The sequence below is a fragment of the Ylistrum balloti genome, unplaced genomic scaffold (genome assembly GCF_031769215.1).
Source record: "Ylistrum balloti isolate Yb309-2 unplaced genomic scaffold, AGI_CSIRO_Ybal_v1 Utg370964, whole genome shotgun sequence".
Classification (NCBI taxonomy): domain Eukaryota; kingdom Metazoa; phylum Mollusca; class Bivalvia; order Pectinida; family Pectinidae; genus Ylistrum; species Ylistrum balloti.
The window spans coordinates 1220334-1239405 of record NW_026782542.1 but is presented as its reverse complement, the minus strand read 5'-3'; the positions used below and the strand labels follow the sequence as shown (position 1 = coordinate 1239405).

The 19072-nt window shown below is 36.2% G+C and overlaps 1 protein-coding gene across 2 annotated transcripts in view; it reads right to left on the bottom strand.

Moving 5' to 3' along the window:
• LOC132559766 (uncharacterized) overlaps positions 1 to 16662 on the bottom strand; it is a 31895-nt gene extending 15233 nt beyond the window's left edge. The window contains exons 1-15 of one of the 2 annotated variants that reach the window (XM_060224392.1): positions 16570 to 16662; positions 16154 to 16211; positions 11894 to 12012; positions 10993 to 11213; positions 10577 to 10685; positions 9937 to 10032; positions 8873 to 9096; positions 8350 to 8539; positions 8160 to 8215; positions 7543 to 7759; positions 7153 to 7440; positions 6274 to 6381; positions 5732 to 5967; positions 4898 to 5090; positions 2028 to 2160 (exon numbers count right to left, since the gene is read on the bottom strand). In XM_060224392.1, the coding sequence (XP_060080375.1) occupies positions 2028 to 2160; positions 4898 to 5090; positions 5732 to 5967; positions 6274 to 6381; positions 7153 to 7440; positions 7543 to 7759; positions 8160 to 8215; positions 8350 to 8539; positions 8873 to 9096; positions 9937 to 10032; positions 10577 to 10685; positions 10993 to 11213; positions 11894 to 12005 (2183 nt within the window). In that variant the 5' untranslated portion in view covers positions 12006 to 12012; positions 16154 to 16211; positions 16570 to 16662. The remainder of the gene's footprint in view (positions 1 to 2027; positions 2161 to 4897; positions 5091 to 5731; positions 5968 to 6273; positions 6382 to 7152; positions 7441 to 7542; positions 7760 to 8159; positions 8216 to 8349; positions 8540 to 8872; positions 9097 to 9936; positions 10033 to 10576; positions 10686 to 10992; positions 11214 to 11893; positions 12013 to 16153; positions 16212 to 16569) is intronic. The other variant, XM_060224393.1, reaches the window with a different exon arrangement.
• Positions 16663 to 19072: the final 2410 nt, after the last annotated feature.

Below are 19072 nucleotides of genomic sequence, written 5' to 3'. Positions count from 1 at the left end.
GTGGCAAAACATACTCATAACATCTACAAATATCGCGACAAATGTACTCATTACACCTACAAATATTGCGACAAATGTACTCATACCACTTACAAATATCGCAACAAATGTACTCATTACACTTACAAATATCGCAACAAATGTACTCATTACACTTACAAATATCGCAACAAATGTACTCATTACACTTACAAATATCGCAACAAATGTACTCATTACACTTACAAATATCGCGACAAATGTACTCATTACACTTACAAATATCGCAACAAATGTACTCATTACACTTACAAATATCGCAACAAATGTACTCATTATACCTACAAATATCGCGACAAATGTTCTCATTACACTTACAAATATCGCAACAAATGTACTCATACCACTTACAAATATCGCGACAAATGTACTCATTACACTTACAAATATCGCAACAAATGTACTCATTACACTTACAAATATCGCGACAACACGTACTCATTACAACTACAAATATCGCGACAACACGTTCTTATAAAACCTAAAAATATCGCGACAAATGATGTACTCATAACACCCACAAATATCTCGATGAAACGTACTCATCGTACCTTAAAGCATGGTGACAAAAAGTACTTGAAACATCTACAAACATCGTGACAAATGCATACCCATAACAAATAAACACAGACATTTGTCGTCTTGAAAATATCAGAAATGAAGTTGATAGAGATAGAGGTTTTTTTCTGATCATTTGTCAGGGTCACGTGATCAAATATTAACGCAGACAAATGATATGGTTTAGTAAGAATTTGTTAATATGTACAGATTATGCTGATTAATAAAAAAAAATCACAACATTCACTTATCTGGGGTCGTTTATATTATAATATTCATCGTCTACATTAATCAGACATAGAATCATGTTGGGACATGCTGGTGATAAATATGGAGAAGTCTAATACTTCCTCACGAATATGAATAGTACAGGTATTTTCCATTCCCAGTGTTTCCAGGTAATTTTGAAATTTAATGTCCCTTACGGTCAAGAATAGTACAGATATTTTTCATATGAAATGTTTCTCAACGCCCAAGAATAGTACAGGTATCTTTTATCACATATTAATCTGTAAGGTTCCAAAGAATATACAAAAGACACACAAGTTAACAACATCATTTAATGTTTAAGAGCTAGATACAGTAGTGTTAAACAATGAACTAAATTGCATCATCCAGCTGTTTCGTCCTTTTATTATTCCTCAGTGATGCTTAGGGCCTAAATGTTGAAGCCTAGAAGGCGACTAAGGAAAGCGATCGAAAGAAATCTCAAAATCTAGACGAGTAGGTGAAGCAGCCCCGTTATCAAATACATTTTCTAACTTTCATGCATGAGATACATTTAGAACAGCGTCAAGTACATGTGTATATTCTGAACCGTGTCACTATTCGAATGAATTAAAATGTGGCATTACAATTTTGGCATTTCGTTTAAGAACAAATTTGATCACAATGGCATGTGGACATATACACAACGTAAATAGAATAAAGACTTTCCGCGGACTTGTAACTACCAGAGCTGTTTTGAATTTTTGTTGACGACATCTTTTTAGTTTGAAAACGGAACCTGTTCATGTAATCTGATGTAGGATGGACTCCGCGCTTTTCATTTTGAGGGTTAAAGGATCGGAAATGAGAGATAAAGAACATTAATATCAGAGGAGTGATTAAAGATGAATTTATTCAGTCGCTGATAAGACACAGATGAGAGGAAAAAAAATCAGAGGTCGATGTTTTCTACATTTATCGAAGTGTTCTGTAAGAGTTAACATTTACCAAGTGTCGATTCCAAGCAAGTTTTCGTTTCTTATCGTACTGAAGTCAGTACAGAAAACGAAAAAAGCAATTCAGATGGATAGTTCAGGCAGACCACCAATAGAGTTATGGTAGCAAAATCATCAATAAAAACACTGTTTTAGGTAATGAATATGATGATTTACTAATTCTTGTTGATGAAACCGAGTTGACAATTTCTAATATTGATTACTTACGGTTCAGGTTGTTTAGGGACACCTCCATCACGTCGTTTTCTGTCTTCTTTCCGTTTACGTTGCGCTTTCTCCCGATCGACGTCAAAATATATCTTCGGTAAGAGTTTTCTTCTGAGGTCATCTGGGTCATCATCTACAATAATGTATGTTTGATGAAAGGTAAATGGATTTTTATATATCACCAGTGGTCTTTATGAACACCGGGCTTAACTTATTTCAATATCACTAGTACGGATTGGAAATGGTAATGGCACATTTTTTCCGAAATTGAGCTTCCGCCATCAAGGTTTATTTGTGGCCATTTCAATCCCTCAGTCTTCCTCGATCATGTAAGTGCATTCGGAAGCTTAGTTAATAAACTATTGGATATGTGGAAAAATCAATTTCAAATCATAGTAGGCTGATGTTATCGAGTAATTAACTTGTAGACTAAACTGAAATAACATTTTTACATTTTCGCGGTGAAATATAAGGTTAAACAGTGCAAATACAGTTGATATTTTCGTTAATTGGAAAATCAATCAAACTGACATTTTCACTATTTTTTACGAGCCACATCACACTATTTCCAATTAAAATGTAGCCCGTTAGAAGTTTTGACGGAAATGATGTGTCAGATTTGTTGTCGTCATCCTGGGTAAGAAGACCATTCACACGTATCACATTATTTCCAGTGATTAGAAACAGTCTATAGACTGTTGAATATTCTCTTACAGGTAATATACAGGTATGTTTTGTAAAAATTAATCTACTTTCCCTTAACGTATATATATATAAACTTTTTATCACTCTCTGTAAATAATATGAATATGCATGTCGTAAACTGTGAGGAAACTCTCGCTTAAGTACTTAGTTCCTGAACAACCTGAATCAAATTATAAAGAGAGATAAACGCGTATAAGTTGTATTAACTTCAGTGATAAATTATTGTCTCTGACGTAGACGTATAGCATCAGGCGTAATGATATACCACGCAATTAGACTGATTTGCAAATTTCAACTCGCAATAATGAAAGGATATATGTATATCTTTAATTCGCAAATAGAATAAAAAAATCCTGATATGGCCACTAGACTATTGCCCGAGTTTTGTTGATGTAGCTTTGAATTTTCCTAAGGATTTTATTTTTGTTGATGTGTATATATTTTCAATAAACGAATGTTAATTAAATGACGAACAGGTAAGAATAACCTTTACTTTTACATTAGCGCATTTTGTAAGTACTTCTTATCCACGAAAATACATATTAACGAAATGTATTTTATATTGCAAACCACGAAAATTTCGCCCAATGTAACATAAAAATATTACTTGCTTCGATATATATGCTAAGTATCCAACTGGTGATTTTTACCTTAGTTATGTTATGCTTGAGGAGCCAAACTGATGATTGGAAACTGCAAATTCTATACTTGGATTAAAGGGAAATATTTGCTTTTAAGCATGTATTTTCCATGGATTTCCTCCTTCGTAATAATGTTCCTGATTCAATCTGATCAAATTATTAATTGATGTTTTTATCTAGTTATGACCTTCAGCCCCGAGTTAATCTCAGCTTAAACGTAAGTACTCAAACAATGTCTATCAGATCTAATCGCAGAAACCAAAGGTATGGCCAAAAAAATCTTTGACAGAACAGAGATGATTAACAACATATCATGAAGTTTCGGTTTTAGTTACAGTGTATAAGTCCCTGATACTAAGCGTTATTCAGACATATGAATTATTGGATATTTTTGTATATTTTACAAATTGTTACCAATCTGGTTGATTATGGGTTCATATCTTACCGTATCTTATTTGTATTCATGGTTATGTGGAAGTAACAGTGAACAAAGTTTTGGAATCTATCAAAGTAAAAACAAAGGACATTTAATCCTCTGATTGTGGGTTAATAACCAAAAATACAAGGACAGAGGGGTTACCAAAAGGAAAGGGCTATATATATAATCCTTTCCTGTCAATGTGTACGCAGAAATGACATTTTATACATTTCTTACTTGTAGACATTAAGTTAGACATATTTTGTTAAGAGTTAATGACTGCATAGTACTTCATCATTTGGGTACTGCGTTTCATTTCAAAGATAATATGAAATCACCTCAACTGCATAATCCGAAACACATCTGGTTCCTTAAATTATCAGATTAAGATATCACAGTAATTTCTCTATTAATCCAAGTGTTTATGTTTATAATGTGTAACATTTTACCCCCCCCCCCTTTTCCCTTTCATCCAATGTTTACTTCAATCATCAGCATGCATTGAAAGAGGATGACAAAAGAACCCTCTGCTCTCAGGAGACCAAAATTCTGTTCCAGTTGGGAAAACCCCTTTATGTATTACACCAAGACCGTTTAATCAGAGGATTGCCTGGGTCAATTAAGACTAATATTACTCCAGCTATGCTATGGAATCAAATTTTTTCTGCTCCAAGAACAACCAGACTTAGTCAACTAACGCATGATTCAACTGAATTAAACTCTCTTATAACCAACCAAAAGGGTGATTTTGTTAAGAAGATTCACACTTTTATCCAACAAAATTACCTTTCTTCGTAGTAGTATAACGCAACCTTTCGACAAAAATGTTTTTAGGGTCAAGATCATTCTTCTGCCACGGAATGTAAGAATACAGAACAAAAAATCTTGTCCCGAAACTCAATATCCGGTGATCAAACTAGAAAATCCTCCATGTTAACATGTTGCGGACCAATATGTTTTGGAACAGAAATACTTTAAAAAAATACAACTTGGTACACATTTGAACGATAACCTTTCATTATTATTTTGAGCAGGTGAACTCAAATTATACAAACATTCAAAAAAATTTGTCATAAGTGTAAGGTAAATCTAAAGAATATAATTACCATCGAAGAAAACAAGTTCACATTTATTGTGCAAACCCTCGCCCACTTTCCCCCATAGCAGGCTGTGCAGGGTGTCACAAAAGCGATTCTTTTCCCTTTCCATAGACTGTGGGTTGATTCCTGCTACTTTACAGGCATTCATCATATCTAGGCAACGGAACGGGGCTGGGTAAAGTCCAACAAAACAGTGTTTCTGAAACAGTGTAACAGTGTAACTATGTAATAGGAGGAAACACAGTTAGCAGATTAATTTTTATTTACTCTTCCGAGACACCTGGGCCCGTATTCGTGAAACCATTCTCATGCTCGAGCATAGATTTTGTGCTGAAGCAAACTTTTTTTATAACTCGCCTAAATCATATAAAATAATACAAATGTCAAATTTAAACCTTAAATATCGCTTTGACTTGAAGCCCTTTCAAAATTGTTTTTAAATCTATGGTAAAATCAGCCTCATTTATTAAATTTTAACTTAAACAATATATAGCACAAAATTCATGCTTGAGCATGAGAACGGTTTCATGAATACGGGCCCTGGTCTTATTCTCTTTGTACTTTTTCAGGAATCATCGAGTAAATTTTTCTTTTGTTCATATTTTGTCTTAGTTGAATCTAAGAATCTGTGTTTAGAGTATGCTTATATTGACATGTTGGTATTTTATTGATTTTTTTTGCCAGAGAATGGGTTGACAGATTAAATCATCAGTTTTCAACAGGTGCTTGTATTTTAACACAGTATGTAGTTTGATACTGTACTGAATGTGATTCTTTACACAAAGAAATCCTGTTAATAAGGGTCACATAGATAAATGAAAGAATGAGAAAACGTCTTACTTCCTGTTGAATATTATCATCGTCCATGACCTGGTAAATATCCAAGCTCTTGATGATGTTTGCTCCACCCTTGAGGTCAGACATCGACTTGAAGGAATATGCATGTTCCACATGATTTGCAGTAATCTGGTCTGGACATTTGCACGTTTTCGGCACCAAGAGATAAAGCTTATCAGGGCAGACCTTTATATTCAATTCATCCGATTCAAGCACCCTTTGAAGCCCTGGTCCGAGCTCTGAGAAGAGACACACATAACATGTATGCTTTTAATCTAATTTTTGTAAAGCGCAATGCGTTATACTTTATCATTATTATTTCCATTCAACTGCTAATTATTATTGCGACCTTTGAATAACTTATTAATGACGCCATACTGCACATGGCATTGGACTTGTGAAACTGGACTGCAGAACACCAATTCAAGATATTCACGAAGTATACAATTTGCAAGTATAAATTCATTTTCTTTGATATAAGCGACTCTACAATATCTTATATACTCCTGGACAGTACAGTTAATCGAAAGCATAAATTCTCTTACGTGGAAGAACAATCTTCAGATAGTTGACAACATAACCCCAGGCCAAGCCGTAACCAAGGTTCCCAGCTGGAATATGGGCCGAGTCTAACACAATAGGATCGCTTTCTCCTATAACAACAAACCAGCTAAATTAATACGTTTTCTGTAGTGTATGCGAAAGCACATAAGAGACTAAACATGATAATTAGTACTCAAAAATGTCAAATGAACTTTATCATCACAACGAATATATTATTGGAGCTTCTTCCAGATAGTATACCGTATATTTTTTGCGAGTATCTCAATTTTATGAATTCAGTGACCCTTTCAAAACCGTCAAAATAAAATCCAAAACATTGCATGTTTTCTTCTCTTTAAGATAAACGCATGAGTAATGCTCGTATAGGGCTGATATACCTACATACACCTTGGCCACTTTCTAGTCGTGAATACTTCTTTAACAAATAAATACTAGCCGGCATGTAAATCTCTTGTTTAGTGTGACCGGTCAGTTAGATCTCCAGTAGATGTTAGAATCTACACTAATGTCCATTTTCAAAATTTCTTAAGACAATAAAATCGCAAAAAAAAAAAAATGAAACAAGTAAAAATTGCGAAAAGTAGATGTTCGGAATTACCGCCAAAAAAATTACACATCGCAAAAATATCCAGATATACGGTATTGTAAAAAGATAATGGATATCCAATTATTGATAATTTCCAATGCAGTATCTATTTCTAGCATCACCACAACCACTATGAACGGGATCCATCTCTATTCATAAACATCGTAACACTGTAGATAATACCCCAAAATCAGAAAGTATTTCATGTCATCAACGTAGAAGATACATGAAACTTAAGTATAACAGTTGTACAGTAATATATCATGATGTATACCTTTCAGTGCCTCGTAGATGGATTTTTCATATTCTTTTGTCTGCACGTCAATGTATGTTACCCATCTAAGAAGATCTGGTATAATATCGGGAGAAATACCTCCACAGGTTTCACGAGATCTGTCATAGATTTTTGCATCAATGACGGGAATGATTCGTATTCTGGAGTCGCTGACGCATTCTTCCAGAATAGATATTGTCTCCATCTGGAACACCGGGTTATTTTGGATTCCTGGTTCGGTAATAATCAGTATCACCCATCGCACGTTTGATACTGCTTCGGACAACGCTACAAAACAAAAAAAAAACTTTTATTAGTACCGGAGAAATCGTTTAACGGTACAGTCATAAAAACCTGATTGTGTAAATCGACTAAACAAAATATGCTTACACTGAAATTGTGGTGATCCTGCCTTCAATGGAGATTCGTGAAGGCTTACATCTGTATTCTCCAGATAGTTGACTATGTTTTGGTGAATCTTCTGTGAGTATAGGTCGGCACTGTTGTGCAGGATAACCGCATCATAGGCCTTTTCTTGGCAGTCTCTCTTCTCTAACGTCTTCAAGACTTTTCTACTATCTGTCGCGGTTCTATCGGACGGTGTGCTCTGAAATTAACCCTTGCAGTTGTTAATGGTGCAATCATGCTGCTTTTTAACAAAAAATGCTGTTCTGACAGAATCATTTGATCTTAAAGTATAGTGACATTATGATAACAATACGGTTGCTTTACAGCTACTGTCTTATTTTTCTATTCTTCAATAATCGACATCTCTTTCAGAGCACTATATAGGCTCAAAACTTTATCCATGCTAGCACAATTCCTATCGATTGTTTTTAGAATCAATATTATAATGTCATATATAAGAATTCTACTAAAAACAATTAAGTAAATGACAGATTAGAAAAAATGGCGACATCCTGAATTCAACTGCAGCACATGGCTGCCAGTGATGTTAGTGTTGTAACGTAATAATTCTGGTGTCAACATTTTAACTATTAATTTACCATCACGTCTTTCTTGACAGCCTCCAGCAAGACATTCGCCATATCCTCCACGGCGTCTATAATGAGGACAAGTAATTAGGCTTTAATCAATGATTGTGGAAGTAATTGTCATCAAATAGCAAAAAATAAATCTTCTCTTATGTCAATCTTAAAAAAAAATCGATATTAGTCAACATTATTTGATAGTCACCATCAAACCAGAGAAGCCGTGCCTGAGACTGGTACTCAAACCCCGGGCGTGTGAGTATGGCGTGAAGAGTATAATAGAACCGCGCTGCCTGAAGAATCTTGTGCTGTTCGTCCATATCAACCAACGGGGAGATTTCCATTTTCTGAATGGCACCCAGGACGCTAGGATATTGCGCAACGCAGTAGTATTTCTATTCAAGCAGACATTCAGACATGTAAAACAATGAATATTCAATTCTACAGATGATTTTTAAACTTAACGAAATCGATCACAAAATCAGTGTCAAAGTCAAACATTATCCTCTCTCTACTCTAGTATGACTGAATCCTAATGCTGATAAATCAAATTAATACACAACAGAATTATTTAATTATTTCAATTTAACTTTTCATTAACTTATTCTTTATTTTTAGATTTTCAGTTAATCAGTATTTAACACTATACTGACAAATATCTTATTGATTAAAAATATTTTATTGATATCATAGCGTTTTTCGCAAATATATTAATATTCATGAGATACCTCTCCTCCCTCCTCTATGGAGTAAACATTTAGGATGTACGGACGCTTCACAACACCTCCCATATCTACAAAGATAGGGTCAAGGGTTCCCTCTTTCTTGATGTTTCTGGCTTTTATTTCACGTGGCACGATGCAGTTCTTTGGAACAAGTTCGTAAACTGCAATTGGCATGTTTTTGCTGTTTTCCCTAAACCAGGTACTCTTTTTGATTTTCTCTTCAAGATCTATATATAAACAAATCCTAGTTTATATATCATGTATCATATCATGTATATTAGTCACAACACAACAGAGGTCTTAACCAGTAAAAAATTAGAGTGTGACGTTTCGATGACGTCACGGTCACCTTCATCAGAAAAATGACAAGTGTGGAGCGTACTAGCACTAACATACAAGGACTAAAACACAAAAGTATATCTTGATAGACGTCTGAAAGAAAGCTTAAACAATAAATTAGTCCATGGTGTTTATTGCGTATAACGTATAATCTGCTGTCAAACATTGTTTTTTTTACCCTAGCTGTTCAGTGAAGCTCTTGATTGAAGCAAACCCTCAATGGACACTTTTTTTTTAGCTTAGTTTCTTTTTTTTTTTTATTTAAAAATATTTTATAAAATCAAAAAGATTTATTTAATGGGAATTGGGTAACAGGCAGATTATACAAGTCATCTCCCTTTGGATGTATACGTTTCATACAATGAGAGATTTGTTATACAGTCTAGCACTGCCAAGGGACATAAGTGATAATTTTAAATAAAATTCAATATTTTGATAAATAGATACGAGAAATGTACACTAATATACATATAGATAAATAAACTATTATTATGTAATCATGCATATACCCATGAATATACTAATTACAACAGTATTTCAATTAAGAAAAATCTCATCTAGACTTAACTACCGATTTGTTTATATGAAAAGAGCCCCAAAAAGCTGAGGGTTCAGTAAAATGGACGTATATTTAATTCCATGACTTTTTTGTGTTTTTCCTAAATATCAAGCTGAAAGAGCCACCTATGGTTAATAATTTATAATTTTAGCTTGAATTCAATACATACATGGATGTATAACATGGTGGTACCCAAAGTAATGAGACCAAGCCTGTGCGTGCGCAACGTTTCCGACCGGAAGTTCAGTCGTGATTGTTTTCGCCTCTGAAATGTAACAAATACATTGATGTTACAAGTGACGTAAGCTGTAATTCGTAATAACGGGCCATCTATGACAAGAACATAATCTGTTATTACAATTTTTTGTGAGCATTTTTTTCCGAGGTTAAATTAAATTCATTTAGTGTATAAAAGATATGGGATATTAAATTCATTCATTTCATACGAGATGTTATTAAGAAAAATTTTTAAGATTTAAATTTTTGCATGCTTGGCGACTTTCCGAAATAAAAAAAACTATTACATATCTCAAAAAAATAAGATTTTGACAGGATTTAAAGAAGAGGATTAAATCATATCGTAGATATCTGTTGAAATATTTTCACGTAACGAGCATCATCGTTGTCCAGATTATGACGTCACAATCATATTGTGACCAGCACAGCCAATGAAAACAAAATCCAGGTTATATATATATTACAAAACTGACATATGTAAACATATTACACGGGAAAATTAGTTGGAACAAGTATGTGATTCAGCCCAATACTGTCAGTCGTGTAGTGTTGGCTAATGTCTTTATTAATACCTCGAATGGTTCCTATGACCTTCTGGATCTGCTCCTTGTTCCATGTTCCAAACACATCCAAATCCAGCACATATTTATCAATCATGTGAAACAAAGCAAACTTGGGAAGCTAAAAATAAACAAAAAAAAAAAAAAAAGGGAGTACACATTTTGGTACTTAACTTTGGACTTTGGTAGCTGTTCCTATACTGGACTGGTCGATGATAAGTTTATCAAAAATTACTTTTATAATTTCCTGTCAAATTCTAGATGGTGAAGTGCATTGATTCAATAACATGTACATAATCTGATGATTTAAGAATAAAGTTAAGTACTTGTGAATATTCTGAATTCAAATAAATTAAAACTTGGCATGCAGATTAAGTAAAACCTCGGAGAATAAAAGTCAATCGGAATAGTGTATATAGATATGATACCTCGTTCTCTGTTACACCATGGAGTAATATCACACAGTTAAGTTGGCCTCGCTGTTGGGATTTCTCTAACGTAAGAATGGTCTCAAAAGCGAACCATGAACTCTTCAAAGCCTTGGGGGTTACAAGAAAGAGGGTGGCTCTACTTGTGGAGAGACCGGTTACAATTCCTCCCAGTGTTGGAACCCCATAACACATTTCCTTCGCAACAAAGCATTCGATACCTTAGAAACAGAAGATGACAAAAATAAACCGTAAAAGTCATTTAAAGCACAAAAATATCTCTAAGGTATTTTTTCTTAAATCTTGGTCAATCCAAGTAAATGATGTCAAGTTCCCAAATGAGAAACAAGGTTACAACAACAACAACAAGAACAACAACAATGACGACGACGACAACAACAACAACATTAACAACAACAACATTAACAACAACAACAACAACAACAACAACAACAACAAAAAGAACAACAACAATGACGACGACGACGACAACAACAAGAACAACAACAATGACGACGACGACAACAACAACAACAACATTAACATTAACAACAACAACATCATCAACAAAAACAACAACACAGGACATGTCTATAAAAAAACAGAATTGGTATATCTGTTATATTATGCAATCGTTTTTATTCCTTGGCGGTTGCTAACTTTCATGATTTTGACTTTAAATTCGCGAGTGATGGGCTTTTAGATATATGGACTTTGAATCAGCATGGATACCATCAAATGTTTCTTGGTACAAAAAATCGCAAGGAACTTGAATTCACGATTACCTTTCCTGGCCTATTAACGTGAAAATAAATATAAATGATTAACAGTATACTATATTCGTTGTGTATAATTCATAAATTACATCAACATGTTTTGTAAGGGATACAACAAAACATACCCTTTTCCTTTAAGCGGCCTTGTATCATCCTCACTATATGTAAATCATCGCTACTGTAGGATATAAACACTTTCTTTTCCTCTTCAGGCTCCATGGAGATTGGAGCTTCCATCGTAAATCTACAAATTTGATAAAATATGACTACTTACATCGGTTTGCTATATTTAGAGATGTTCAGTGCAGTATGCATTGTGAAACCGATGTTATATTTACTAATATTTACACTTGCGTTGCATGGTCCGTAGATGAAACTTATCAATCACTCTGTGTGTATTTATCAATATCTACTCGTGTCTACAAACAGCATGCCACAGCGTCGATTAATGAGATAATATGCCTTAGCAATAATATGATAATAATAACAGATAACATGCCTTCAACACACTGTCAGTATACCACAGCTTCGTGGCAAAAGTATTGTGTCACATCATTTACACATTCAGTATACCACAGCGTCAACACACAGGCAATATACCACGGCGTCAACACACAGGCAATATACCACAGCGTCAACACACAGGCAATATATCACATTGTCAACACACAGGCAATATACCACAGCGTTAACACACAGGCAATATACCACAGCTGCATCACACAGTCAATATATCACAGCGTCAACACACAGGCAATATATCACATTGTCAACACACTGGCAATATACCACAGCGTCAACACACAGGCAATATATCACAGCGTCAACACACAGGCAATATACCACAGCGTCATCACACAGTCAATATATCACAGCGTCAACACACAGGCAATATACCACAGTGTCAACACACAGGCAATCAACACACAGGCAATATATCACAGCGTCAACACACAGGCAATATATCACAGCGTCAACACACAGGCGCGTCAACACACAGGCAATATATCACAGTATCAACACACAGTATAACACACACACACAGGCACATATACACAGGCACCGTGTCAACACACAGGCTACATACCACAGCGTCAACACACAGGCAATATATCACAGTGTTAACACACAGGCAATATACCACAGCGTCATCACACAGTCAATATACCACAGCGTCAACACACAGGCAATATACCACGGCGTCAACACACAGGCAATATACCACAGCGTCAACACACAGGCAATATACCACAGCGTCAACACAGGCAATATATCACAGCGTCAACACACAGGCAATATATCACAGAGTCAACACAGTCAGAATATCACACAGTCAACACACAGTCAATATATCCACAGCGTCAACACACAACACACAGGCAATATATCACACACGTCAATATATCACAGCGACACACAGGCACGCAGGCAATATATCACAGTGTCAACACACAGGCAATATATCACAGCGTCAACACACAGACAATATATCACATTGTCAACAGTCATTATATCACAGCGTCAACACACAGTCAATATATCACAGCGTCAACACACAGGCAATATATCACAGCGTCAACACACAGGCAATATATCACAGCGTCAACACACAGGTAATATACCACAGCGTCAACACACAGGCAATATCTCACATTGTCAACACACAGTCAATATACCTTAGCGTCAACACACAGGCAATATATCACAGCGTCAACACACAGGCAACACACAACACACAGCAATATATCACATATTACAGCATATGTCACACACACACACAGGCAATATATCACAGTCAACACACAGGCAATATATCACAGCATATCACAGCGTCAACACACAGGCAATATATCACAGCGTCAACACACAGGCAATATACCACAGCGTCAACACACAGGCAATATATCACAGCGTCAACACACAGGCAATATATCACAGCGTCAACACACAGGCAATATACCACAGCGTCAACACACAGGCAATATACCATAGCGTCAACACACAGACAATATATCACAGTGTCAACACACAGGCAATATATCACAGCGTCAACACACACGCAATATACCACAGCGTAAACAAAAAGGCAATATACCACAGCGTCAACACACAGGCAATATATCACAGCGTCAACACACAGTCAATATATCACAGCGTCAACACACAGGCAATATACCACAGCGTCAACACACAGGCAATATACCACAGCGTTAACACACAGGCAATATACCACAGCGTCATCACACAGTCAATATATCACAGCGTCAACACACACGCAATATACCACAGCGTAAACAAAAAGGCAATATACCACAGCGTCAACAAACAGGAAATATACCACAGCGTCAACACAAACGCAATATATCACAGCGTCAAAACACACCAAAGTCAATATATCACAGCGTCAACACACAGTCAATATATCACATTGTCAACACACAGTCAATATATCACAGCGTCAACACACAGGCAATATATCACATTGTGATCACACAGGCAATATACCACAGCGTCAATACACAGGTAATATACCACAGCGTCAACACACAGGCAATATATCACAGCGTCAACACACAGGCAATATATCACAGCGTCAACACACAGGCAATATATCACAGCGTCAACACACAGGCAATATATCACAGCGTCAACACACAGGCAATATATCACAGCGTCAACACACAGGTAATATCACAGCGTCAACACACAGGCAATATATCACAGCGTCAACACACAGGCAATATATCACAGCGTCAACACACAGGCAATATATCACAGTGTCAACACACAGGCTACATACCACAGCGTCAACACACAGGCAATATACCACAGCGTCAACACACAGGCAATATATCACAGCGTCAACACACAGGCAATATATCACAGTGTCAACACAGAGGCAATATATCACAGCGTCAACAAAGGTAATACATCACAGCGTCAACACACAGGCAATATATCAGTGTCAACACACAGGCAATATATCACAGCGTCAACACACAGGCAATATATCACATAACACACAGGCAATATACCACAGCGTCAACACACAGCAATATACCACAGCGTCAACACACAGGCAATATATCACAGCGTCACACACACACAGGTAAGGCAATATACCACAGCGTCAACAAACAGGAAATATACCACAGCGTCAACACAAACGCAATATATCACAGCGTCAAAACATGGGCAATATATCACATTGTCATCACACAGGCAATATACCACAGCGTCAACACAGTCAATATATCACAGCGTCAACACACAGGCAATATATCACAGCATCAACACACAGGCAATATATCACATTGTCAACACACAGGCAATATACCACAGCGTCAAAACATAGGCAATATATCACATTGCGATCATACAAGCAATATACCACAGTGTCAAAACATAGGCAATATATCACATTGTGATCATACAGGCAATATACCACAGCCTCAACACACAGTCAATCATATCACAGCGTCAACACACAGGCAATATATCACAGCGTCAACACACAGGCAATATATCACAGCGTCAACACACAGGCAATATATCACAGCGTCAACACACAGGCAATATATCACAGCGTCAACACACAGGCAATATATCACAGCGTCAACACACAGGCAATATATCACAGCGTCAACACACAGGCAATATATCACAGCGTCAACACACAGGCAATATACCACAGCGTCAACACACAGGCAATATACCACAGCGTTAATACACAGGTAATATACCACAGCGTTAATACACAGGCAATATACCACAGCGTCAACACACAGGCAATATATCACAGCGTCAACACACAGTCAATATACCACAGTGTCAACACACAGTGAACATATCACAGCGTCAACACATAGTCAATATACCACAGTGTCAACACACAGAGAACATATCACAGCGACAATACACAGGCAATATATCACAGCGTAAACACAATCAGTATACCTAAGCGTCAACACACAGGCAATATCGATACATTCCTACAGAGGAAGAGGTTTTTAAAGAACTGGCTCTCTAGATAATTTTTCTTTTATTAAAAATCGCGCTGATCTTCAGTAAGGCAACTTTAGTTGAGATTAAACACTTCATGAGACGGATCGTTTCTTTGCACATAAATACATTCACAATATACTCCTAAATTCAATTCCTTGATCAACTATGCTCAACTTAAAGCACACACATACTAAAGTGTTTCGTATCAAAGTAAATACATTATGATAAACAGAAGGTGGGGCACACCGGATTTAAATGACGTCACAAGCTTGTGTACAGAAGCACAGTGATTGACATACAGTGCCTAGTGTGTAGCAGACATACTTCACATTTATACCTTGATAAAGTGTTGGTATACTCATTTAAAGCGCTTTACATACCAAGGTAGACTCTCTCACTCCTCCACAACAGGTCGCCTCTTCAAATCCTCGTCAATTACTATGACAGACAAAGTGCAATGTATTTTCACAACATGGAAATTCCGAGATCATGGATGAGGTTTTTCCGGAAATAGGAACATGTGAATGCACAACACATGTTTACTGTCAAGGTCAGGCTTAATGACTTTCATTTCTACTGCAATACGTTTTATTTATTTTTCTATGATGGCTGTAAACATATATATTGATTATAAAACCTCGACAGTCCCCTGTATTATATAAACGTGTGTATTTATGTTACACACACGTGTGGTGCTGACTTGTTTACAATGTATGTAGTGTAAACATATAGGCGAGGATTCGCCACTCTTTCTGACCTAAATGATTAAGTAGAACATACGTAAAAATCTACTTACTGTTAGTATGGACATAAACCGGGCACCGATGTTTTAAATTTGTAGGTGTCGTTGATCAACTACGTGTGATTGTATACGTGTATACGGGTCACGGTAGGACACACATGGAAGGCAGCACACATATACTAAAGTGCTTCGTAAGCTGATCAGCTACATTGGATACACACTGATATATCGTCATAGTGGTTTCGCTTTTCTGGTTTTCGGAGAATACATGCAAGCTAGTTCAGTTAAGTACATGACATACGACCGGAAATTTTCAGAAATATAATACTGCTGCTTTTTTTTTTTTTAAATAAACAGCTTGTGTCATTGTCAAGAAGTCCATTGTGTAGCGACAGATACGAACGTACTTATTGTTCATAATTTGTTCTATAATATTTAAAACCCATTCGATCCTCACCTGGTCTTGTGAAACAAACTTGTGCCACCGCACATCTTTAAGAATACAGTATTGAGTTTTAAACCAGACTCATCTGTATGTAGAATTATATCGCGTTTGTCATGGAAATATTGGAGCCCCTTACCCCATGATGGTTTTACACACACACACACACACACACACCGCACACACACATGCACACACACACACACACACACACACACACACACACACACACACACACACACACACACACACACACACACACACACAGACACACACACACACACACACACACACACACACACACACACACACACACACACACACACACACACACACACACACACACACACACACACACACACACACACACACACACACACACACACACACACACACACACACACACACAGATATAGTATATGTTTACTATTTACATTATATTATATGTTCAATGAAAACTATAAACTTTATTTACTTTAAAACAATTGCGAAACGAATTATTTTCAACATATTCACACTCGTTGGCCTGGATGTAAGCGCGCGAGGGGCCTTATTGTGGGAGGAATCCGGGGTATGCGGGGAATACCCACTTGGTCGGGCAGGTGACCCTTACCTTTTCACGTCAGTTCTTGGAATCGAACCACAAAGTGGTTGGAAAAAGGCGAACACGTTTCCACTGCGCCACCCTACCACCCATTCATGTTTAATGTTTCTTGTATGAGTTACAGAGTTTTATAAAATTCTAAGAAAGTTTCTATGTAAAACATGTTTGATCTAATCTACCATATATCACAGTGTATTACAACCATAACACATTTTTATTAACATACGTGTAATATAACCTTGCGGGACTGTCTGGCTGAAGCCTCCAAATTTTACAAACGTGACGTCAAAACGTGACGTAACGAAAAATAAAGAATGAAATTATTTCCAATTAAGATACTGTATAAGTCGAATGTTTGTAAAAATATCTAATTATGTGATAAACAGAATAATGTATTCGTTTCAATTTCATTTGGTATATTTGTAACACGTCATGAATTTTGTATTTCATCTCACGAGAATCTCAATGAAGGAAACATTCTAAGACTTGTTTCATAAAATCTCATATGAGTGGTGACTCCTACAAGATTTTCTTTATAAAAGTATTTTAATGTTGAGTTATATGTTTTGCAAGATGAGATGTAATTTGATACCGAATATTACATAACCACCAGCGTACTTACATGAAAGGTTCCTAGCGTCGTAAACACATAGTACTAAGCATAGTGTAATTTTTTTTTTCGATAATCCGTTCAAAACTTGGTGAGCGTAAAACAATGGTTAGTAGAAATTGATAGTCATTTCCTCTAAAATCACAGTGACTTTAAAAAGATATCAATCTGACAGTTCAACAAATCAACAGCTGTTGGACAATAAATTCATATTTGGGACTATTCACTATCAATTCTATCCAACCTTTGACAAAACGGTGTCCGATATCTATATCAGTACATGTTTTATTATCCCCTCACGGCGACCGTGGAGGGGATACAGCGTGCTGGTTCGTATGTGCCGTTACCGTATATTCTTTGTCCTAACGATAACGTGTCTCTATTATTAAATATCATTGTTCACTGTAGTGTTGATACATTAATGAAAGATCGCGGCATTATTTACGCAAAAAAATGTCGCTAGAGGTCTCTAACTCTTATCGATATTTCAGCCAATGAGAAGGCCAGGATCGGTGAAATTTGTCTGAAAGGCCGTCGCAATAGGCTAGCCTAAAAAGCATCCAGACATTTATAACATTAATCAAAATTGAGAGCATTTCGTTGAAAACTTCTTTATTGACTGACCTCAAACTTACCTGATTTGCTCTTTCAAATGTGTTGTTCTCCGAATCGGGATTAAAATCCAATGTGGCTTCTATGGTCGCCATCTTGAACATGTTATTTCAAACGTCTTCTCTAGTTCCATAAAAGTGAGAAACAGAAACCAAGAAATTATTATTACTTTGGAACCTTTACTATATTAGAATTCAAAATTGTTATAAATATTTGATATTTTTTCCCCGATACCTCTATTCTTATTTATAGGTCTGTATCTTTGGATATGGCCTCCGGTTTACATACA